General features: G+C 42.2%; 1 protein-coding gene and 1 long non-coding RNA gene across 4 annotated transcripts in view; one reads left to right on the plus strand and one right to left on the minus strand.

The window, feature by feature from the left end:
- SYT9 (synaptotagmin 9) overlaps positions 1 to 25,900 on the plus strand; it is a 121,336-nt gene that overhangs the window by 36,574 nt on the left and 58,862 nt on the right. For all 3 annotated transcript variants that reach the window (XM_034769950.1, XM_034769949.1, XM_034769951.1), the window contains exons 2-3: positions 14,314 to 14,665; positions 18,052 to 18,598. In XM_034769950.1, coding sequence (XP_034625841.1) covers positions 14,314 to 14,665; positions 18,052 to 18,598 — 899 coding nt within the window. The remainder of the gene's footprint in view (positions 1 to 14,313; positions 14,666 to 18,051; positions 18,599 to 25,900) is intronic.
- LOC117877145 overlaps positions 14,655 to 25,900 on the minus strand; it is a 228,975-nt gene continuing 217,729 nt past the window's right edge. Inside the window, exons 5-7 of the long non-coding RNA XR_004645630.1 lie at positions 16,167 to 16,237; positions 15,369 to 15,538; positions 14,655 to 14,975 (exon numbers count right to left, since the gene is read on the minus strand). This is a non-coding gene — a long non-coding RNA (uncharacterized LOC117877145). The remainder of the gene's footprint in view (positions 14,976 to 15,368; positions 15,539 to 16,166; positions 16,238 to 25,900) is intronic.

A 25,900-nucleotide genomic window follows, 5' to 3' on the forward strand; every position in this document is an offset into this window, starting at 1 on the left:
AGGGTATTTGGTTGTGGGGAGACACCAAGTTTTAAAATATCTGCAAGGGAACCATAGCACTAAAACATTTGGGAGCCATGGCACTAGGGGATGAGATGGCTCCAGTTTTCCAAATAATTGAGGGTGGGGATTTAGTTTAATGCAACATTTGACCCGTGTCACCCTCTCATCAGCAATGAACAGAACTCTGACATAGCTGAGGATCAGGCTCACAGAGTGAGACCTGGCCACTCTCCTGTGGATGTCACAATCACTATTCCACTTACCTCTTCTTCTCATCAGGATTGAATAGTCTTTTTCCTATTTAATAGTCAGAGATAAGGCTCTGGATATAGGGCAATTATGGAGCTTTCATAAAATGCCACTTTGAATTGGACATTTCTTCATTTCTCTGAGTTGAGATTGACAACAGGGAAGAGAGATGGGATTCTCAATGTCATGGGGTTGCTGGCTCCTTTGGATAAATCCACATTGCAGATGGGAGCAAGCTTCCCAACCTGGTAGATGGGCTTACACTGGCTTGGCTTGGGCTAGCATACTAAAAATAGCGGTGTGGCTGTTGCAGCTCCAGCAGAGACTCAGGCTAACCATCCAAGCTCAGACCCAGAGGCTTGGGTGGGCTTGAGAGCCTGCCTACCTACCACAAGGCAAATGGCACACCAGTGTTCTCAGGGCCTTGATTTTAAGGAGAGAGCATAGCTCACACATCACCTGAGAGGTGAAGTTGGACCCCAGTCAGTATTTCCCAAGGGAACCATAGCCCAGGCAAAGAGTCTCATAAGCTCATTAGAGATCGCTGTCGCCTTAGCCAAACACAAGGGATTGGCTTCAAGGTAGCGAGTGGCAGAATCCACCACTATGAGTATATATTGGTTTCCCAAGGAGTTCTTTCCTAAAGGCCCTGCCATGTCCATCTCTATTCTCTCAACTGGTGTTTCCACAAATAGATCTGGGACCAAAGGAGCCTTTGGGATGTTCTTAGCTGCCACATACTGACACTCAGGACATGGAGAGCAATATTCCCTTACCTCCTGATGCACTCCCGGCCAGAAAAACTGAACCAGTACTTGCTCCAGGATCTTCTCACACCCTATATGCCCTGCACAAGGCATCTCATGTGGCAGCTGGATTACAGGACACCAGGAGCTGAGTTCTTATTACCACCAACTGTGGGTTCCGTTCCATGTGATACAGCCACTCTCTCTCCTGGACAAAGTGGGGAGTAGCGTCCCATGCACTGGACATCACCTTCCACACAGGCCTTGTATTCACTGTAAGCAAATCATTCCTTTTGGGTTGATCATCTCGCCCACTAGAAAGCTTGCGTCACCATTTGGCTACACACCGAGTCTAGAAGCCCTAGTACCTCCTTCCCTGGACCAACAGTGGAACCATCACTTGGCAGGAGTCTTCCTACAGACTCTCTCTTCGGCCATCCAGCCCGCTGTATACAGGGCCGGCTCCAGGCACCAGCTTACCAAGCAGGTGCTTGGGGCGGCCACTTCTGAGAAGGGCGGCATGTCCAGCTGTTCGGCGGCAATTCGGCAGAGGGTCCCTCGCTCCTGCTCGGAGCGAAGGACCTCCCACCGAATTGCCGCCGCAGATCATGATCGCGATCGTGGCTTTTTTGGGGTTTTTGTTTTGTTTTGTTTTGTTTGGCTGCTTGGGGCGGCCAAAACCCTGGAGCTGGCCCTGGCTGTATATTGACATTTCTTCAATGGGCACTCTCTCTTCATATGTCCCTGTTGCCTACAAGAGTAGGAGGTTGCTGAGTTCATGCCAATGGTTTCCTTCCTGGTTTAAATTATGTGGGGACTTTTGTCTGAACTCAAAGAATTCAGCCTGGTTGTTTGCATCACCGGGTATTTATTCAAGCAATGCCTCATCCAAACTCGTCCCCGTGGCTCACCAAGGTCTTCCCCTCTCTGTGCAGATAGCTTGGGTCTGTGCGGTGGGTTTCATACATGTTTTCCATCATGCCCAGGGTTTGGTGTGTGCTGGCAGGCATCCGGCACCATTGGTGGCCCTATCTGGCAACTGGGCAAAGGCCACACATGTCCCATCTCTAGTGGCCCATCAGCCATGAGTAAATTCTCCATCAGCTGCACTGCGTCCAACAATAACTCAGGGAAATGTCTGCATGGACACAAAGTGCTCCATTTGAAATAACTCTGCAACTTGGGTCCCAAAGTGCCCTTCCAGGCAATGCTACCGCCAGCGATGCTCTTCTAATTGTTGTGCCACCACCTGAGGGCATGCCCCCTATGGCTACGTCTCTGCTCTGAAGCACCGCCGATGTGTCTCTTTGCTGATATCCAGCCCAGCTGTAGTCTCTAGCCTGCTCTGGATCAAGGTTACTTTAGGCCAGCTGTCCCTGTACCATCAGACAGGGAACAAAACTAATGCCCAGGGCTCCAGAGACCATTGAGAGAACAGCTCCACCCTCTCAAATGTGATGAGGAACACCTCCAGATTGTCATCAGGGCCCATTTTATTTAACTTCACCAGTATGGGTGACAGAACTCCCCCCGGTGTCAAGGCCCATGTTAGGTCTCCCTGGGCAGGGGCCAGGGGTCTTAACTGTGGCAAAAAGTCTCTCTGGAGTTCTTGCTGCTGGGACACAATCTCCTTCAGCAGCTGTTGCAGCTGCCCTGGCTTGGGTCTGCTGCAACATCTGCTGCTGGAAGTGCTGTTGCTGGTTGACCTGTTATTGTTGCCACTCCACCATCCACTTACACCAGTGTTTGGGGCCCCTCTCAGCAGAAGCACCCTCTGAACTGACTGGTACGGAATCTGTTTCTGTCTCGGGGTCTTGTATCAGGCATAAGACTTCATGCCCACATTCTCCACCAGTTGTAGTGGTGCAACCCTTAGCTGGGGCTTGGACATAGTCCCTCCAAGTCTCTTGCCACTGGGTCCCCTATCAGATCCACTTCTCCTGGGCAATCTTTCTGTTCCTGCGGGAACTTCAGCTCATTCATGGGGTTTTTCTTAGTCCAACTGCTATTGCTGGTAGTCCTTGGTGGCACTCCCCAGGTCCCACCATAGGTTGCTGGCTGAGATCAGCCCTCCAGGGCCCCTCGCTCATATCAGACTTGTAGTGTCAATCTGTCCCCAAATGAGTGGGGGAAGAGAAGGAAACACCAGCCATTGACTCAGTCTGGACTCCCCTAGCTACTGTATATCACTAGCAGTCCCCAGCAGCCTGCCCTCCTGGTCAAACTTCCCCCCCCTCCTGTGTGGCAAGTTTCACCCTTTTAAGTTCCTCTTCTCCAGGTGGAGCATGTTCTGCAGGTGTGCTTAATTGGCATTGGCTGAGCAGGAATGCTCATTAGCCCATTTATCAACAGGATGAGGAAGCTTCCTATCACACAGACATATACCTCAGTAAAACTAATTGAAAGAAAAAAATCCCAAATTTGCCATGATCTAGCTTCACCCTCCTTTTAATGAAAAAAATTGAATATTACATTGTAAACTTCATATGAAAATTGCAAAAGATAGTCATTACTATTGGTTCTTTTTAAGGATTCCTTTTAATGACTGACCGTACAGTGCTACATCATGGAATAGAAGTCCAGATTTGTTAAACTCCTACCACTTACGGCATATTTTGTTTAGTTGTCTGTATTTTATTGATTAAAATATGTGTTCTGCTTGTTTTAAACTTTTTTCTATTTCCTTTCATGAATCCTTCAGATGGTTCTGATGCCTAAAAGAACGTCATGGTATAATGTGTTAGGGATGAGCACTGGAAAGTAAAATTGATTAAAATGTGATTATAAGCAAAACGGAAACTGAATTATCTAGTTTCATTTTTCAAGCCAAGGGAGTTATAGATAGCAAACAGCCATACTAATGAAAAATAAAGATTTTTAAAATTCTTCCAGTTTTAATAATTTACAGCAATTGTAACACAGGTAAGGAATATATTATATACAAATTAGTCCTTGTAATAAATAGCAAAAACCACAATGGTAGTTTTGAATTTCTAACTGTGTATAAAAAAAGTATTCAGATAGCATGGCAAAACATTATCCAGATTACATTTTGGTCCCAATTCAGCAAAGCACTGCTTCAGTCCATCCTTCTTCAGCAAAATATTTAAGCATACACTTAACTCTAAAGATGTGCTTATGTCCCATTTAAATCAGCATATGCTTAAGTGATTTGCTGAATCATGGCCTAAATGCAGCCTATACAATCCACCAAAGTCTGTCTGAAGGATAAAACTGTTGAGATGAAGATAAGAAAATAGGTGTACAAGGTAAACCCAGTACAGTGGGTTGACTGATATCACTTACTATTTTAATAATCTAAAAGCTAAACTAAACAAATCTAAATATTTTAGGTACAAAATTATAGTGACCTTATTGAGGCCTGGTCTACACTACACAGGTAAATCAATGCAAGGCAGCTTATGTCGATGTAGATGTGTATGCATCTACACTTAAATTTCACTCCCACCCACATAACTGCCCCGTTACCCTGACTTAATAACACCACCCCCACAACCAGCATAGAGTCAAGGCTGATGTAGTTAGGTCAACATAGTGTCAGTATAGACGGTGCGTTACTTGCATTGACTGTTAGTAGCCTCCTGGCGGTGTCCCCCACAATGCGTCACCCTGATCGCTCTGGTCACCTTTGTGAACTCTGCTGCGCAGTGGCCAGCTGGCAAGGAACCACCCCTCACTCGGGGCATGGAGGAGGGACCAGCACCAGGATTCACCAGACATCCCAGTGCACATAAACAGTGTTCTACGGGGCCCCCTCTGCCTAATTCTAGAGGGGGATGACAAGCAGACAGCAATTCTACCTCTACTGGTTGTTTCACTACCTCTTCTAGCTTATGTAAAAATGAGCAAATCAACAGATGTGTTCTGCTACTTTGGGGGTTTGATCCCTGTAATTTCAAAGCAAACAGCATACTTACCGGAGTTCCTTCCCCTGCATAAGGCTCAACTGTGCTGGACTGTACGGACTGGCTGAACTGCGCTGGATTAAAAAATATTTCCTGGCTTGCTGTGCACCTGGATCCCTTGGTGGCCTGTCCCCCATACTCCTCCTCCTCTTCCTTGTCCAACACGTCCTCCTTACGCTTCACAGTGGGGGCCTCTGACTCGGACGACTCTGAAGTATCCACGAGGCCTTCTGGTACACCTGCCACAGCTCCTTGGCTTTTATGTGGCAGTACTGCTGGTCCCTCCTTCATGCCCCAAGATCTGCTCATATAGGACAACATTTCTAAGGCTGGATTGGAGTTGTGCCTGCACAGCCTCTTCTCCCCACAGACCCTGGAGATCCAACATCTCCTGTGTATTCCAGGCAGGAGGGGCTTGTGAAGTGGGAGGGAAGGGTCATATGAGCCCACATTTAGCACCACAGACCAAAAGACCCTATCAGGCAGACTCTCACCTTTCACTTTTAAAAAATTTCTACCCTTTGTGAAAAAAGACTTGAAAATGTAAACCAATGATGCCAGCCTCAGTCACCCTATAACTATTTTCCCACAACTGTCTTCATTCTTTCTTCCTTTATGCATGGAATACCTGCCCTGAACTGATTCATAAGTGAGCCCTCTCCTCAAAACCCACTTCTACAGAGGTGCCAACAAAATATTAGCCAATCAATGACTAGATCAAGGACCCATTGGGAACAGCTGATATCTTTCCCATCGTTCCCCATTGTTTTGTTTGAGTTTTACTTTCTTAAGTTGTGAGTTCTTCAGGGCAGAGGCTTTGTCTTTGTGTAAGTTTGGACACAGCTAGCACATTGTAGGCACTAACATCATCCTGACAGTAATGATTTATGTAAAGTGTGTGTGCGAGAGACTGGAGTTGTGGGGGTACATCTTTGAATTCTCTTTTCCCCCACTCCATTCCCCTTAATTCCTGTTCCAAGAGAATAGGAGCCCAGTTGTTTGTGATGGGTTCTGTTTGCAGCCAACATTTAGAGAAATTTTACAAAGAAAAAATCCCCAGCTAAGTTAGTATTCTCTTGGGGCCACTAGCCTTCCACCAGCCAGAAGGATTTGTGACTTCAAAAGTTCTAGGTAGCTCTTTACAAACTGTGACTAACCTAAAATCTTTACGAAAATCATTGACTGCTTTCAACTCTACTGATCGGGTTACATTTTCAAGTGTATTTTGGCAACAGGAAGGGCTTGAAACTTACTTTTTAAAAAAGGAAGCAAGCAAGCTGAGGTTCTTCTCTACATTTTGAGTTGCCAAATTTAGGGACGGCCTCAGGCTGACAGCATCATGGGCTTACAAAGGCCAACTTCTGTTCATAAGCATAAAAGAGCAGCATAGAAGCTTGAATGTTCAGTTTTGTTCAAATAGGTTCTTTGGTTTTGACATTTTTAAGATGTCTCACTTCTTCAGACTTTTTCCCCGTCTTGTTTATTTGTGTCTTTTAGTCTCTCTCTCCTTTCACACCTGTTTAGCATTTCTCTCTTTGCAAAAGAGAAAATGAAATACAAAAGGCCAGATCTCCAAAATTACCTTCCAGAAGCACAGTCTACAGAAGCCTTCAGCACATTTCTTCTCCTCTCTGGGGAAGAAGCACGAAGGAAAAAAAAGCTTTCTGCTATAAATTCACTCTTGGACCCCCAAGGATAGCAACACTCTGCTGCACCTTAACAAGAAAAAGTCTCAAAGGTTTCCATTTTCACTCAGTCTTCAAAGGTTTTCCCCACATTTAAAAAAAACCTTGTAGATAAAAATATTCCTGATCCCTAACATGAGCAGATGACCTCATTCAGCTGAAGCCTCCTAAAAGCCAATGAATAAATGAGGATTTCTGCAAAAAGCAAGGTCATCAGGTTGGGAGAGCGCAATTTAGGGGGTCTGAGTGAAGCAGATCTGCTGATCTTGTCAGAGAATCATAAAAAATAGAGCTGAAAAAAACCCTATTAGTTCCTGCAGGTCACCTGCCTGGGGTGCAGGTTGTCCAACCTAGAGTCCATTACTAATGCATTGTTCAGTCTAGTTTTAAATGTCCCAATCAATAAAGCACCCATTTTTAATGTATCACTTGAAGGTATATCAATATATACCAAATATATCAAATTTACCTGTATTCCCGTTACCCCGATCTCCTATTTACATACCCCATTGTCTACCCTCACCAGTTCCTTTCTCTTCTTGGAGCTATATTCAGAGGCGTTGCAAGGGGTTGTGTAGAGGCAAATCCTACCCTGGTTCCTTCTCACTCCCAGTGGGTAATAATTTACTGTTGGCCTATACCCATCCCAGTCCAGCCCCCTGCTCTGGCACAGATAACCTGGCCAATGAGTACAGAGGTTATTTCCCACCAACTTGCACCAGGGAAGGAATAAGCTTGTGAGAAGACCTGTTTATTCATATCCTCTTGGACCCAAGGTCTGAGGAGACCTATTTTTCACACAAACATAATCTGAATTGGAATGCTGCCCTTGGTGTTTGCACCCTTTACATATTATCAGACTATCACCCAGTCTCCTTCCCCACAAGTTCCGTAGTCATTGCTTAGCTCTTCCAATTGTCATCTCTGGCTCATCTAATCTTGTCTTGTAAGCCAATAACCTCAGTTCCCTTAAGCATCTATTAATTTTAGTTTCCCGTAAACTACCTCCAGTGTGTGTGTCTCTGTTTAGTGTTGAGGTGTCCAGAACTGAATGTGGTATTCCAGAAAACCTGGGGTAGTTTTACTTAAGGTTTCTCTCTCTTTCTCTCTCTCTCTCACACACACACGTACACCTTGGAAAATGTATTTTGAAGACAAAGGACCCGTCCTGCTCCCAGGACAATCAGCCAGAAGTTTGTCATTCATTTCAGTGGGGGAACGACTGGTTCCTTGAGGAGTATGCATGAAAATCCCTTAGAGAGGCCGATTTGCGTGTGTATATATGACAGGAATGTGAGACTTCATTTAGATTAGAATATGTTTTAAATCAAACAAAAAATGCATATAGGTGGCTCCTGGATTTTATTATTGTAATTGCCTGATCCTTGGACAGCTAAGTCCTGTAACATTATGTATTACAAATGATCATTTATGGCAAAATCCCAGCACTATCTGCAGCCATGGAAAACTAATCAGATTCTCAAGGGCCATAAATCCTAGTGACTCTGTGCTCCCCAGGCCCAATCTGACTGTGATGTCAGGGAAAGACTGAGGATGTGCACACCTCAATTCCATCTCTTAATCAGGCAAGGAGGATGAATGAACTGTTGGGTTTACGGCAGGGACCTCCCCGTAGACAGTGCTGAACTACATCTGTGAATGCAGTGGTATCTCGGGCTAATAAACCCCATGGCAACTGAGAGCTGGACAGACAGAGAAATCTTAACCAACAGTCTCCCAAGCCCTCGCTAGAGGTCCCTTTTCTGTGTCTTATGAGGGTGTGGAATGTATAGATAGGTCTGGAGGTGTAATTTCTTTTGCTTTCTGACTCCACCCCCTTTCCACTGCTCACACTAACCCCTGTGTGCCCTATGCAGGGAGAAAGGGGACAGAGTTCTGTGGAAGGCTGCTTGGCTATGAGGCGCTCGCATGCTGTGGAGGAGATCTGCTGGTCCTTGCCACAGAGGGAGCATGAAACCTCTCTGCTTCCACTGCTGTATTGGGCCTGATTGACCTGGCACAGCATTGTATCTGTGGTGAGAAAAGGATTAATGTGTAGCTTATTACTATGTAAAGCAGGGCCTGGAGCTGGCCCTTAGATCCTGTGGTTATGTCAAAATATTGTCCTATTCTATTGGAAAATTAGAATGAATTAACTAAAGTTCCAAAACTTAGATCCAAAAAATAAAATTGGTGATTTACAGAAGATTTCAATCAGCAGGAATAGAGAAACATGAGACTAAAATGCAGAAAAATCCTGCTGAAGAAATAGCACAGTTATAGCTCCCTACTGTTATGACTCCAGGAAACGCCGTATGCAAAATTATTAGGCAGATGCCAAGACTACAAACAAATAGATCCAACTTTAAAAAGCTGTGTCTAGTTTGCAATCTTTTTCACAGAGAGGAGGTAGTAAAATAAACATGTAAATAACCTGTATGACTCCAAAGGATGAAATGGACTATGGGCTATGTTGTTCTGCAGTGTAGACTATACAGCCAGAAGGAGCCATTGTGATCATCTAGGCTGACCTCCTCTATAACACAGGTTGCTTGGCCCTAGCAGTGTTGCACCAGGAGAGGGAAGGGTGAAAGAAGTCTTTTCCCCTATCATTGCCATTTCTACTACCCATAACTCAGGCACAATAGCAGTCCATTCAGGAGATTTATCCCTTCTAGAGCTTCAAGAGCGCAGATCATCCCAAAGGGGTGCAAAGGAGAAAGGACCCAAGCTAATAGGCACCAGGTTCCACTATCCAAAGGAACAGTGCAATATACACACTATGGTTGCATGCTGATGAGCTGGTAGAGGGATTGTTCCTTCTGAAGTACAATCCAATCCAGTGCTCTTCCACACTAATACCAAATCCAGGTTTGTATGTAAATCCACAATCCAGTTTACCGTACTTGGAAGAGCTCTGATTTGCAGTTGCAGTTTGGGCCCGTCTCCAATAGTAGTGTCACATACATGTTGCAATAATTCCTGTGAAAGCTGAGCTAACTGAAAGGACTACCCTCTGAGGTCCTAAGTGTCACCACAATTCAGGTACTCGCTCGCACTACGGGCATGGTTACACTTGCAGTTGTAGAGCGCTTTGAGTAGGGAAAGCGCTGTAGTCTGTCCACACTGACAGCTGCCAGAGCACTAGTGTGACCACATTAGCAGCTCTTGCAATGGCCACAGAGAGCAGTGCATTGTGGTAACTATCCCAGCTTGCAAGTGGCTGCAACGTGCTTTTCAAATGGGGTGGGGTGGAGTGTGACAGGGAGTGTGTTGTGTGTATGTGGGGAGAGAGAGAGTGGGTTTTGGGGGCTGAGAGCATGTTAGCATACTGTCTTGTAAGTTCAGACAACAGCAGACCTCCTCCCTCCCCCACCCCCGCCTCTCTCTCTCACACACAGTATTCCACAGTAATGGTTGTTTTGTCTCGGAGCAGATAAGCAGCTGGCTGTCAAACGGAGCTTTCAAAGGACATATCCAAAACAATGACAAGAGTGGCCACTTGACTTAAGGGGATTATGGGATGTTTCCAGAGGCTGATCAGAGCGCAGTAATGCAACACCTCATTCACACTGGCGCTGCGGCGCTCCAGCGGTGGCACAGCAAATGTTATTCCACTCGCCGAGGTGGAGTACCAGGAGTGCTCTACCTGTGGAGTCAGAGCGCTCTATGTGGCTTGCCAGTGTGGATGGTTAGTGAGCTAGTGCGCCTGGGGCTCCCTTAATGCGCTGTAATTCACAAGTGTAGCCAAGCCTTACATGGCTGTAACCTTTGCAAATACATACAATGAGGATCCTTTCTACTCTCATCAAAAAGCAGAGTGAGCCACTGACATCAGGCTGAAGAACAAAGCACATGGGAATATAGCTAAACAGGCTCAGGAAAACGGAGAAACAGCTGGAGAGATGGAGGAAAAGTTACTGGAGAAAAATCAATATGAAATAGTAAGTAATATGGGAACAGCTCCATGGGAGCCTTGTCCTTTTACAATCAGACAGAAGATGCAGCTGAAATACTCATTAATTGGGGCTACAGTCCCTCAAGCTGCTCACAGTATCACAAGTGCCCCTAGTTGTCTAAAGAAATTGTATCTGCCTGGTATTTGAAACCATGCAAGTCAAATGTTAAGTACCCACAGTGATTACCTGCAAATTACTGTCTAGGGTCACTCAATGCTTTGGCCATAGTATTTAGCCCCACTGCAACTTCATGGAAGTGTGAAACTATCCCCATACTTCCACCCCCCCCCAAAAAAAATCCCCCAAAACACAAAACAAAATTATAAGGAATGAGTGAGAGCAGATAGAAGATAAAAAGAGGACAGTGAAAGAGATTTACACATCTCCTTATCCTGCTGTGCAGTGTCGCTTTCTGATGGATTCTCCTCCCAACACACATTGAATAATAAATAGCTGGGAAAACACCTAGTATAAGGTGGGGTTTTCCTGAACACATGGCAGCAGTATAGAACTAGCACATGCATGACCCATCCTCGGTTTGCCAATAGCCAAATGATTTGAGTCAAGGAAGAAACCCACAGTTGTTTAGAAAAGGATAAATGGACACAAATCAGATATTAGGAATGGCAATATACAAAAACCTGTAGGAGAACACTTCGACCTCCCTGGACACACAATAGCAGATTTAAAGGTAGCCATCCTGCAGCAAAAAAACTTCAGGACCAGACTTCAAAGAGAAACTGCTGAGCTTCAGTTCATCTGCAAATTTGACACCATCAGCTCAGGATTAAACAAAGACTGTGAATGGCTAGCCAACTACAAAAGCAGTTTCTCCTCCCTTGGTGTTCACACCTCAACTGCTAGAAGAAGGCCTCATCCTCCCTGATTGAACTAACCTCGTTATCTCTAGCCTGACTCACTCTTGCTTGCATATTCATACCTGCCTCTGGAAATTTCCACTACATGCATCCGAAGAAGTGGGTATTCACCCACGAAAGCTCATGCTCCTATACGTCTGTTAGTCTATAAGGTGCCACAGGACTCTTTGCTGCTTTTACAATACCTAGCTGACACCTGACCAGAAGGACCAATAAGGGAACAAGATACTTTAAAGTTGGGAGGGGGGAAAACAGTCCTTTGTCTGTTCTCTGTGTGCTTTTGCCTGACGGAGGAGAGGAACCATCACACTCCTACAGGGTAATGAGTAATTAGAGAAGGAATGTACTAAATTACTTTTATTTCTATTTGTGATTTCTTTTTGCAAAATAGAGGGAGAATCAAATTGGGTTTCCGTGTAACTTTAAAGTTTTGCCCAGAGGGAAGCCCTCTGTGTTTTGAATCTGTTGTCTGGGAGATTATCTTGCATGTTAATCTCACAGAGGTATTCTTTTCACCCTTTTTTCTTTAATTAAAATTTTTCTTTTAAGAACCTGATTGATTTTTCATTGTTTTAAGATCCAAGGGTTTTGGATCAGTGTTCACCAGGAATTCGTGAGGAAATTCTCTCGAGTCTACCCAGGAAAAGGGTGTAAAGATTTGGGCGGGAGGAATTAGTCTCAAATCTGCCCAGGAAAGGGAGGGCGGTTAGAGACTTGGGAGAGATTTGGGGAAAGGCAGAGTTCTGAATGACTCTTCCCTAAACATTTGTTTAAATCATTTGGTGGTGGCAGCGAAATTGTTAACCTAAGCTGGTAAATAAGCTAGGAAGAGTCTTTCATGCAGGTCCCCACATCTGTACCCTAAAGTTCAGAATGGGGAATAAACCTTGACAGTATGTGAACTGGAGAAACCCTCCCATCGACATAGTCCTGTCTACACTGGGGGTTAGGTCAGTATAACTGCATCACTTGGGGGTATGGATTTTCCTGAGCGAGCTAGTTATACTGACATAAGTTTGTAGTGTAGACTAGGGCTGAGTGAGACTGGCTTTTGCAGCAATAGCAGAGATTTAACCTGCCCGGCCTTTGGGAGTGGCTGCAGCTTATAGCGTTCTCCTTGGGAGACAGAGAGTATTCTCCTTTAGGATTGGCTGAGGTTTGTTTCACCTGAATTGTCACACACACAGTTGCATAAGTGACTCTTATTGGGAGCTGTATGACTAAACCTCGTGCAGCTGTTTGAAACTTTAGTCTAGCAGTAAGCTGGAGAGGTGAGACTATAGTGATATTTAGTATTTTTACACAGTGTGGGAAATTGCAGTAATAAGGCTGTGTTGTAGTTTGATGCAACGAAATGGAGTCCCTACTAATTGTGCTTGGGACATAGTATATTGTGTAACCCATAATGAAACTCATTTAGAAAATGTGATCACTATCAAAACAGCTGTTTCAGTCAGTAATTTTCCTAAAGTACAATTTAAAAAACAAAACTCCAACCATCAAATAGTACCTATAGGCCAAGATAATGCTAAGATCTGTGAAAGGTTTGCAAAGAATCCACCTCCACATCCCCTGAGGACCAGAGGAATATAGACCAACTGCAAGGGTTTCAGAGAAGAGCACAAAAATTAAGGCACTTGACCTTGTACAGGTAGCTGTACCATAGTGAAATGATGACCAGGGGGACACAAGATTACCAGGTAAAAACATCTGAAGAGTGCACACACAAAGTAGAGAAAGAGGCTAGAATTAGAAGGAATAGAATTAAAATACTGAATATTTATGGTGAATTTGGGGGAAAATATCTTGACAGGTATTATAAATTATATATATTAAATTGTGGAATATTCACCGCAAGGCTAGTGGTGAAAGCCCCAATACAGGAGGCATTTGAAACTGAACAAGGCAACAGAAAGTGTATCGTAGGGAACAATCCTGCACTGGCAGGAAGATGAACAGATGGCTGAACACGCCTCTTCCATCTCTAGTTTGATTCCTCATTCCACCAGCCATACCCCCTCCCCAACTTTTCACAGGAAAAGAACTCAAGCACAACCTCTACACTACCTCAGGATGAACCCATACAAAGGCTGCTGAACCTCATTGTGTAGTGCTGGCTTCCCATGGCAAAGAGGGCACATGATAGCTCAACACCTGCCATAGGGGCAACTGAGACAGAAAAACATTTTGAAAGGCAATAGAGGATTTTTTTCATTTTACTCTTTTAAGTGTTATTTCACTAAAAAAATCTCTATCTGTAGATAAAATGGAAGACACTCTTTGAAAAGTCTAAATATTGTACATTTCCCTTACATCTATGCCAGGAAGACCATAGCAATGTATGTTCCCAAGTATGCAATGTTGTTGTAGCTGTGCTGGTCCCAGGATATTAGAGAGACAAGGTGGGTGAGGTAATATCTTTTATTGGACCAGCTTCTGTGAGTGAGACAGAGAAGCTTTCCCAAGTATGACATTTACTACTAAGATAGAATGGAGAGCAGTTTAGGCTGATGAAAATCACTTTAAATGGTGTTTAATGCTCTCCTGTTGCATTAGTGAAGGCCAGAAGTCACAGAGCCTGTGTCCAATATTAACAATACATTTCAAAACTATAATTCATTAATATTTTATTTACAGCAAGACATTAATGAAACTTAATTTTTCTGGGGGAAATGGAGGGAAAACATTTTGTTCTGTTTCTGTGACCTGAATGTTGCAGCTACCAGTGCTTATTTTTTGCAATCCAGTAGAAAAGCAATATGTAAAGAAAGATTAGTTCCATAATGTGTGCCCCTTTGGAGCTGCACAGAGCCATATCCGAACAGGAGGAAAAATGTGACATGTCTCTGTATTTTTCTTCTTTGCAGATATCTCAGTAAGCTTGCTGTCCTTAGTTGTCACAGCCTGTGGACTTGCTCTCTTTGGTGTGTCTCTGTTTGTGTCCTGGAAGCTTTGCTGGATCCCTTGGCGAGAACGTGGCCTGCCCTCTGGGAGCAAAGACAACAAGCAGGAATCGCTGAACTATACAGACACAGAGACCAATGACCATGAATACAGTGAGGATTACCTGGGGCAGCCCACTTCCTACCCAGAGTCCTCCCTAAAGATTAGCCACACCTCCCCTGATATTCCATTAGATGCTCAGGCAGGAACCAAGGAGAATTGTGTGCACAATGTCCGAATGCATCGCCAAATCACAGAACCAACCTCTTCTGCTCGGTCAGTAGCTGTAATTTCTTTCTAATGATAATCATTATGAATGGAGATGAGACCAAGAGAGTTACACTTTATTAGCTAACATAGAGCCTGACTGCAGATGTATATTTTACATGCCTCATTCTTCTACTTTAATGGTTATATCAAATCCTGTGTGTGTTGGGGTGTGATGGATGATGGATGGCTTTAAAATTAGGAAGGTGCTTCCATAGTAGCCATAGGGGCAATCCATTTTTTTCCAACGTGAACAACTACTGCATCATCTGTGTCTCCCCCTTATAAGCTGAACCAAACAGCGAGGAAGGTCGGTGCCCTGTAGAACAAAAGAACAGCCTACACTGAATCTTGTTAATCGTGTTCATTTGAACTTATCATCAATGCTGAGGGCTCTGCAAAGATTTCAACAACCATCAAAAGAGAAAAATAGGGCAGGCTAATGAAACACTTGTGAGAGTTAGAAATAGGATTAAAGGTGATAAGTTTTAGCCACAGCCTTGACTGTGGGGGAAAACTGACTGAGCAAGATTAGATGGAGGCAGAGGAACTAGAGTGCCAGCGTATAAGGGAGCAGGAAAGGGGAGAAGGGGAGAATGTGAGAGTGCGTAGGGGCAGGTGATAATAGGATTAGGCTGCATGCAGCCAGAAAAAGGATCAGCACGTAAACAGTCAATTAGTGGATTTCTGAGCTAATGCAGGTGTACTGTACCTGGAGAAGTATCTCCTCATTGCTCCTCAATAACTCATCTGAGCATCTGACTGGAGTGGGTTTGGCAAGGGTTCTTGCCTGCAGGGTGTACTTTAAGATAAGGTGCTGTAACAGCGGTTAAAGTAGAATAATTGTTGACAGACCCAGGTTTAGGTGTGAGAAGACTTGGCCTAGAAGAACAGAAGGCCCAACAAACACCACACATACTATAAAGCAAAGGCTCCATGTACATGGACATATTTTGTAATCTTTTTTCCACTGGCTGTAGATCAGTGTAAGGGAGGCTCCTTCAGAGTCTTTTCTAGGAGTCTGTGGAGAGGGCATTGTCATAACTGTCACACAGAGCCACATGCAAGGTTGATTTCAGATTGGAATTGTAATCGGATAGCTGTGGTATGGAGCTAATGTTGTTCTGTTTTCAAACCCCTGTAAAAGTTTGCTCCATGCTCTGTGGTTCACTAACAATACCACTAGCATTAGATGTTGGATGTGAAAAGGGCCCTCACATTCACTATCAGAGGACCACATCTATACTGGTTAACAAACCATACAACACCACAGAAGTCAACAGTATTGCACAGAGAGTACAGCAGGGAAGCACATGGCTGTAGCACTGTGGAGTGTCTAATCCCAAAGTGTCTCTGGACAGCAGTAAAATGGAGGAGTGTTATAAAGCAGGAGCAAAGGAACAGCAAAAGGGAGTGAGAGGGGTAAATCAGTGGCAAATAATGGAGAGGATGGGTAGAAGGGAAAATATCAGAGACACAAAAAAAAAGGAAGGCAATGAAATTTACTCACCCAAACCAGTGCCTCTTGTTGGTGCTCGATAAAAGACAGTTTAGGGCTGGGGAGGGGCAGGAGGCAACATCCTCCAGGAAAAGATAAAAAGAGGAAATTGCGGGATTAACGTTACTATTATCATCATCATCATCATTTTTTTTTTTTTTTTTTTTGGCCATTGGTGAAACACTGTCGCACTTAAGTCAATTTTGGAAATAAACTCTGTGTGGGGTACAAGAAAAGAATAAATACTCATTTTGATTCATGCATGCAATTTGATCCCCTACTACAGTATGCCTTTTTTTTGTTTGAACAGCTGTGACCTGGGAGCTCACATATGCATGCTGTGTAAGATATTGTATGTGAGGCAGTGGAGTCTACCAAGCACAAAACTGAGAACCAGGATTCTAGTCTTTGGCCAGTTATGGCCTTTGCTGTGTGTCCTTCATCACCTATACAATGTAGATAATATACTAACCCACACACCAGTAGCATTACAGCATCTCGATGATCTGTCGAGAATGCTAGGGGTTAAATTGTATAATTCCTTATTTGTGGCATAATATCTTGTCATGGAAATTACTAATGCACAACAACATAATTATGCTTTTATTGTGCAGTAAAGGTGAAGAAATAGATGGATTATAAGAGACGATGCTTTTGTTTTAATGCACACACTTTCCAGAAATGATAACAGCACAGAAAAAATGCTGATTATATTCAATATAAATAATTTTTGACTAATCCTATGCTAAGATTTTCCCAGGTTTTCCTTTTTATGTTCACCTCATTTTGTTTCTACAATATGTTGCATGATTGCTGTATATTAATTGGGGAAAAATATAAAATCCAACTTGTGTAGGATTAAGGTTTTACCTAATCCAGCTTTCACATCCCACTGCCATACAAGAACTACAAATTTGATTTCTGCAATCTTCTTGTGGAGTGGAAATTTCAATCACAATAACCAAGTCTAGATAATAAATCTCACTGGACTGAAACTAAAAGTAACTTTCTCTCCTAGGAGCAATGAAACTAAAGCAGCCTTTCATTCTAAGTATTACAACACTTATTATATCAGCTAGGAGTTCTGAGAGGCAAACCAGCTTGATAGGAAAAAGCAGCAAAATCATTTAAATTAGAATAACCAGTTTGTGAACCAAGTAGTAGGTTCCATCAGTAAATACAGATGTTGGGAAATATCTCCTCCTGTCGCTATAGACAAGATATCTGCAAATTGAATGTAAGCTGTTACTTAGCTTATGGGACCAACTCTGCTCTCAGTTACATAGGCGTTACACCTTTATATTTAATGGGATTTGTCTCTGTATTTACAAAGCCCTTTGAAGATGGCAAGTGTTAAGTATTAATATTTATTATAATTATTACACTTATTGGGACAAATTCATACCTGGTGTACTTAAGTCCACTGACCTCTGTGGATTTGCACCAGCCATGAATTTGTTCCATTTCCTTTATGGGCTACATATGCAGTTAGATTGAATACTATACACTTCTAAGCTTTTCTTGGGAGTCAATGATTTTGCAGCATTCTTGTGAGTTTTATCTAACAGGGGATGTTATTATGTGTTTCAACCAATTTTGGAGAGTACTTATTGCCAGCTTGAGGTATAGGAACTGAAAATTCTGCAAACACCATGAGTCCAATGATGAAGAGAACTATAGTAACTTTCGGCTAATATAAGTATCCTTCTACTCATTAAAAGGGATATTGTGCTCTATAGGTGTATAGAAGTAAAAATCAAACCCTGTGGCACCATACAACCCAAAATCATGGCTAAGGAAAGCAAAATGAAAATAAATAATAGGTCCTTTATACAGACCAGAATCACATAGCACCTAACTATGTAATCAGTTTAGTTTCTGTCATTTTTCCCTTAAGGCACAATTCAATCCGAAGACAGCTCAATCTCTCGAACCCTGACTTCAACATCCAGCAGCTTCAAAAACAGGAGCAGCTGACGGGGATTGGACGCATTAAGCCAGAGTTGTATAAGCAAAGATCAGTGGATACCGATGATGGCCGGAGGAATAACAGCAAGGCCTGTGGGAAACTCAACTTCATTCTGAAATATGATTGTGATTTAGAGCAGTTGATAGTGAAGATTCACAAAGCTGTCAACCTGCCAGCAAAGGACTTTTCTGGAACTTCAGACCCTTATGTGAAGATCTATTTGCTTCCGGATAGAAAAACAAAACAACAGACTAAAGTGCATAGAAAGACCCTAAACCCAGTGTTTGATGAAGTTTTTTTATTTCCCGTTCCATACAATGATCTGACCACAAGGAAACTCCACTTCTCTGTGTATGACTTTGACAGATTCTCCAGGCATGATTTGATTGGCCAAGTGATAGTGGATAATTTTTTAGATTTGGCAGACTTTCCCAGGGAAAGTAATATTTGGAGGGATATTGAGTATGTCACCAATGTGAGTATGACACCTTTTCATTTTGAGATTTTATGTGGTAATTTAATAGTTTATAACCTGTACCTTTTTTTAACTGGCGATAAAAGTTCTCCATGGTAGATTTATGGAGAAAATTATTTTCTTTTCTCTTTCTCTCAACATTTGATCATAATCCACGGAACGTCCTCATTTTACCTTTATTGGACAGCATTAGAAATGTCCTTTATGTAGGAATTACTGAAGGTTAATCATTATCTTCTTTGCAGGGGAGGAAAGCCACAAAAATCTATTCTCTATCCCTCACTTACCCCAGGGAATGTTATATTTTCTTTTCTCGCTCTACTTTTCTGTGGTTTGCATTATTTTCCACATATATTCTAGGATGCTATTGGCCTCAGTTTGGAAATTGAAGATTTTCGCATGGCTTCCATCAACCTCCCATAGAAAGTCATTCTGACAAAGTCAGCTGACCTTGCACCTACAAACAAGGGGAATATTTGAGTTCAAACCTAGCACCAGCAGTTAATAGCCATGGCCTAAAATGAGAGGAAAGTTTGAAGATGTCATGAAGGATATGAAAACTCAAATCCATACAAGGACCGTCTCAGGTTACATTCCAGGAAGCAGGTCACAGGTACTACATTTATGTAGTGCTGCGCTGCTAGGGGCATTTTCTGAAGGAAACTGTATTTAAAAAGAAGCAGGGGAACATCTTTACTATAATCTACTAATATTCCTGCTGTCTTGACAACCTTTAGTATAGGGGCCTACGTAGGAACACTCTCTGGGCACCTGCTACAAAACAGACAGTACTTTCAGAGGTCAGGGGCTTTATACTTCTCTCATGGCATAGGCAAACCTCCCATTAGTATTAATGGGACTTCAGCAATCTCCAGTGGGAAAAAAGAGCCCATTCATTTCAGAGCTCACAAGGTGAAACTACTGGTTCCAGAAGCCAATAAATATTTCATTTGTTTTATGGAACTGTAGTCTTGCAGATTCCACTCTTTAGTGTCAGTAAGTCAATAATAGCAAAAGAGTGTAAATCATTTAGGCCCCAATCCTAAAAAGCATTTAAGAGTGTACTTAAAGTCATAGGTGCTGGAACTAAGGTGCTGCTGTATTCCCTGACTTGAAGTGGTTTAAGAACATAAGGACGGTCATACTGAGTCAAACCAAAGGTCCATCTAGCCCAGTATCCTGTCTTCTGACAGTGGCCAATGCCAAGTGCCCCAGAGGGAATGAACAGAGCAGGTAATCATCAAGTGATCCATTCCCTGTTGCTCATTCCCAGCTTCTGGCAAACAGAGGCTAGGGGCACCATCCCTGCCCATCCTGGCTAATAGCCATTGATGGACCTATCCTCCATGAATTTATCTAGTTCTTTTTTGAACTGTGTTATAGTCTTGGTCTTCACAACATCCTCTGGCAAAGAGTTTCACAGGTTGACTGTTTCCATCATATAGGGGTTTACTGTTTGGTTCAATGGCTCTCAGGAGCCCCCACTGTACAAATTGTCCCAGCACCCTTACTTAAAATTCCTTTTGACTTCCGTGGGACTTATGCACATAGTTAAAGTTAAGCATGTGCTAAATGCTGTTCTATACAGGGATGTTTTCCTGAGTCAGTGCTTTAATCTTTCTAGTCTATAACCTGCTAATGTGCCATGTTATTGGCCATAGAGCTAAAAAAACTAAATTCATTATTGTCTTGATTTTGTTTTGGAAATGTTTGTATTCACACTGGCTGTCATTATTTTAAACTCTCTTATCTGTGAAGTTCATTGTTGGCATTGGATACCCTGGTGGGGGGGACAGGGGGAAGAGATGGAGTGGGACAGAAGCTCCATCCAAATGGTGGAGTGGAGGAATAGGAGAGGGAATGAGGTTTGGCCAGAAAGGTTGGAGGTAAGCAGCTGGCTCCAGGCTGGGAAGGAGGGTCCTGGGGGTTCCTACTTGCTCCCAGGCCCGTTCCAGCCCCTCTAGGTCCTACTCTTGCTTCTGCCTCCCCCACAGGCATGTGCAAATTTATGTGAAGGAAATGTGCGCCCCCCCCCCCCCAATATTTCTATTGTGTTTGAGTTCAAATTTTTAAAACTCTTTAGTTCCACATGTTCTGCATGGGTGATGAGGTATGGGTCCTTCTATAGTCCTTAGAGTTTTAGTCAAGGTGCATTTGAGAGTACAGTAGAATACATTGATCCAAACAGAACAAAGGACATGGAATTCATTCTGATAAACAGGGGCTTTTCAATGTAAATGATGCACAGCAGGAAACATAACCCACTTTCAGCTACTGTTGGTTTCCAGATAACAGGTTCAGATAAATGATGTTCTATAGTACTTGTTTCTCCAATTAACATTTCCAAAAATTCAAAAGGTTAGACTTAGCACATTAAATATTGACAAACTAACCCAGCAGAATTCAAGAACTTGTACTGAGTTCAAGCAAATCTGAATTCACTTTTTTATCTGCGTCTCCTAGCTGCCAGATAGACTGGCAGCAAAATCTCAAATCCCATTGGGAACTCAACATTGCGGTACAAAACTCAACTGATTCATCACAAACCTGAACACAAGACAAAGTTCAGGAACCTTTGAAGCAAAACTGGGCTGAGTTACGAAAAACTTGAGTTGATTAATGGTTGTGAGCAGGAATTGCATCAACATTGGCAGCAGTTGAACTTTGAGTTTCTTGGTTTTTCAAACATCAAACTTAAAAGGGACCAAATGCCACGATGGTTTATGCCCAGTGTAACCCCACTGAAATCAGTGTACTTTCAGTGTGTAAATCATCAAAGAATCCAGCAAAAGAGCAGAAGTAAGCATTATACAACCAAACCTGCCAAGTTACCCACAGTTCTGGTATTGCATCCAAGCTAAAGTGCATCTACTTCAGTTCCTGATGCATCTCATTACATTATATAGCCAGGCATCCCACGTCCCATTATTTTACATTATTCCCTATTTTATTATATTCTAATCCAATTTGATACATTACTGTAACATAGTGCATCAAATCAGACTTTACTGAATACCTAACAAAATGGTCTATTTCAAGTGAAATTTGCAGATTATACATGAAATAAGTCAGCTTCACCACAAAAAAAGCCATTCGATTCCCCCATTAGACCATTCAGGGTGGATTTGATTTAAATCAATTAATTTAAACCATTTAAATCACTATCACAAAGACTAGATTTAATCATGGATTTCTACATAGAAGTGCATTCTTATTGGTTGCTATAACCTTAATACATATTCTTCACAACTCAGAGATAGATGTAGGTTTCATTTTTAGAAGGTACACACTATACATTTTTAAAGTGATTTATTTTGAAAACTTTTCAGATTAGTTGTATAGCTATATTAGAAAATGAATGATTGTTTGGTTATTTCATTTACCAAAGGTAACTGAAACAGATATTTATGAAGTCATTGGGAGGTGAACTATATCCAATTCAACAGGTTAATCATTAATATTTGGAGGATTTTCTTGCCATGCTGTATTAGGAGAAGAACATCACCAGACAGACATTTAAATTGTTTTATTTAACTAAAACAACAACATTATGTATTCTGGATTTTTTTCTTCAACAGCAAACATATAATATTTTAACAAAACAAGCATATAAATTTTCAAATTTAGTTAAACATTCAAGTTTTTTAAAATCAGGTTTGTTTTTGTTAAAATTGTTTTTAACTAAAATAATTAAATGAAATATTTAAAAAAAAAATTAAATCGACTATGTGAGCCAGGTCAACATGAGAAACTTAAAATATTGGCTTCTGTAGCTAACTCAATCGTCTTCACCTTCATTTTCCTGTTTGTTCATAATCTGGAAAAGAAAAACAAGCTTTCCTGCTTTTTCAGGTCCCAAACGATTTCTCAATTTGGAATTAATTAACTCAAAGGAAGAAAATATTCTTTCTATACCAACAGAAGAAGCTACTGCTGTTAAAAGTGAGATTATCACTTCAACAGTCTCTGAATCCAAGTGCTTAAGTGACTTCCACCAGTTCACTGGTGTGACTTTCTTTAAAACATCATCAGCAAATTTATATTTCTTGAATGGTTCTTATTCCCGAACTGGGTCTTTTTTACAGCCTGCTGCCATTATAGGTTTTCCCTTCTAGTGAGAGAATGGTATGGTAGATCTCAAATCAATGAAAGACTTCAAGACTTCTGAAATATGCTGCTCAAACAGTTTCACTTTTGTTTCTACTGCCTGTCCCTCCCTTCTCACATTTATCTCCAGACTTCCTCTCTTTGTCCAGATCTGTTCCAACAATCTTCTATTCATTGAACTTTTTGAAACTGTGCACTTTTAGAGAGGGGTAAGGGATTGACTCTGTGTACACAAATTTGCAGGGGGACAATAGGGTTGAGGTCTATTATTTCTCACCTCTATATATTATTTATTTAATTTATTTATTTAAGAACATTTTTGCTGTTAACAAGCATGTTATTTGTGGACACACAAATCCACAGTTTGAGAAGTGCAAAACTAAGCATCTCGGATGGTATCTTCTAGACTGAGCATTGAGTCCCATTGGATAGATAGAAAGATTAACCTAAATAATCTATACAGAAGTCCCTGGAGCCCCATAAGATTGGGTCCCTAATCCATGAACTATTGGAACTCATTTACAAAACTTTTCTTAAACATTACATGAATATATTGTCTCATACCATAGAATTAGAATTTATAATCCCTATTCCATGATAAGATATCTTTCAGCTATAATGTATCTTAATTAAAACTATCTTTAGATAGTTTTTTTTCTCAAAAAACATTTTATCCAAAAAATCGGATTTAAATAAAAAAAATCCGATTTTTTAAAAATCATTGATTTTTATCCACCCTGAGACTACATCATCAATGTGTCTACTTGTATTCTCAAACAAGGCTGAAGATTTACAATTCCACTGAAGCACAGTAGCTTCAATTCTTCTCCTTCCAGAGTGCAGTACGATCCCAGACTATAAGATTGTTTTCTAATAGCATCATATGCATTAGGTTAGCAGGGCTGGATATGCATATGGTAGCTTAAAGCACCTCCACAGCACACAGAAGAAATCTATGGTGAGCACTGCCTCTAAACAGAGAACAATCTGATATTCAAATGACTGTTCTTCTAATCTTAGTCCCTCTGAGCATAAAACTGAATCTCTTGTGTCACACTGCTTTTTCCAGCCAGAGAGAAGCAGAAAGGATTGCCTTACAGGCACCAGCAGCGGGTTGTTTAATGGAAGATGTAATTAAGTGGATCAGCCTTAGATGAACATGAAAGCACGTTTGATTTGCTTTATGTACATCTATCGGGCAAGTTAGTCTGATTTCTGACTGTTAGGATGCAGGAGAAGGGGTTGCTGTCATCTCTATTTTTAGGTTTGAGTTTAACAGGTCGAACTAATGCTCTCAGTAGCCTCTGAAGTTTGTTTTAAAAAGACTTTTTTAAATGTTCACAGACCAGTGACATGTTTTGAAGAGGGCATGATTGTTCATTGCCCCCCCACACACACACACACACTCCCCACATACAGTGCTATCCTCAAATTCATATTTCCTCAGGAGTAGCATATGGCCTCAGGAAAAGGGGACAACAAAATTAAACTATAAAGTAAAATAATTAATTTATCAGCACAAGACATGAAACCCCATGTTACAGCATTCTGGATAGATGAGAATCACCTTCTCCATGAAATACTAAATACTCCGTTTATTAACATGCAGTGTACCAGAGAATAAAAAACTCTTTTCAAGGAAATAACCTACTAAACATGACCATGCTGCTACACAGGCAGACAGAAAGATTTCAAATCTTAGATGAACCAGTTTCTACTGTGAACATTTTGTTTCATAATGACTTGTTTTTGATACCTATAGGCTTTACCTCTGTCACCCTGCTGTGTAGCATATCCTTCCACTATCTTCTTTCTTTAAGAACAAAACAAAAATTAGAACTGGGGAGTGATGATTGCCACTTAGAGGAGGGAAATAAATGGGAGCTGTGACTTCTTCACTTCTACTCCCAGCTCTGCTAGCATTTTCAAAAGAGGTTTTGGATGCCAAACTTGAGACGCCTAGGACGTGATTTTCAAATGTGCCGAGTACCCACATCTTCTACTGCGATCACTGGGAGCATGGGTGTTTCAAGATGGGCACACAAAACTAGTGGGCATGTCTGAATATTCTTACCTTAAACTCGTGGTGCTTCAAGTTTAGCAGGTATGAAAGTAGTAAATATCTATCTGCCTGGACATACAATGGCAAAGTATTACAATGCACTTGCCTATTTGGCTTTGTTAAGCAGTTTTCCTACTAGACAGATAAATCCTAAAAGAAGCTAGTATAACTCCAGGAGTTGGGTACACAAGTACAGAACACAACAGGAATGGTCTCTTGTATGATCTAATAGCATTGCTTCCCTCTTCACTATCTGCCTGCTTTAGTGTTAAATGCCAGATATTTTTCATGGTACAGCCATTTGATAAACCAATACTGTCACCAATTGCACCTTGACTTAGAAAACTTTTCTAAATGACGTAATAAATTGCTGTGGCAAGGGAGAGCTCATGACACTGACGGTATCTTTTCAGCTTCCACATATAGTTAATTTTGAGACCTGGGTATGGTAAGTGCATTTGTATGTTAGATATTCAGTGTCTGTAAGATTCTTCTATTCTGAATGGTTAACCCAGGGGTAGGCAACCTTTCAGAAGTGGTGTGCCGAGTCTTCATTTCTTCACTTTAATTTAAGGTTTCGTGTGCCGGTAATACATTTTAACATTTTTTAGAAGGTCTCTCTCTATAAGTCTATATTATATAACTAAACTATTGTTGTATGTAAAGTAAACAAGGTTTTCAAAATGTTTAAGAAGCTTCATTTAAAATTAAATTAAAATGTTGATCTTACGCCGCCAGCCTGCTCAGCCCGCTGCCAGCCTGGGGTTCTGTTCACCTAGGCCAGCAGCGGGCTGAGCGGGGCCTGCGGCCGGGACGCTGGCTGGCAAGGGGCCTGCAGCCAGGACCCCAGACCTGGGGGGGGTTCAGAGATCAGGGCAGAGGGCTGAGTGTGTGGGCGGTGCAGGGCAGAAGGCTGGGTGTGGGGGGGTTCAGGGATCAGGGCAGAGGGCAATAGGGGTGTGGGGGGTTCAGGGGTCAGGGCAGAGGGCTGGGGGGTGTGGGGGTGCAGGGCAGAGGGCTGGGTGTTGGGGGTGACTCAAGGTCAGGGCACAGGGCTGGGGTGTGTGTGCAGGTGCAGGGCAGATGGCTGGGTGTTGGGGGCGACGCAAGGTCAGGGCAGAGGGCTGGGGGGG

Source organism: Trachemys scripta, chromosome 4 (genome assembly GCF_013100865.1).
Source record: "Trachemys scripta elegans isolate TJP31775 chromosome 4, CAS_Tse_1.0, whole genome shotgun sequence".
Taxonomy (NCBI): domain Eukaryota; kingdom Metazoa; phylum Chordata; order Testudines; family Emydidae; genus Trachemys; species Trachemys scripta.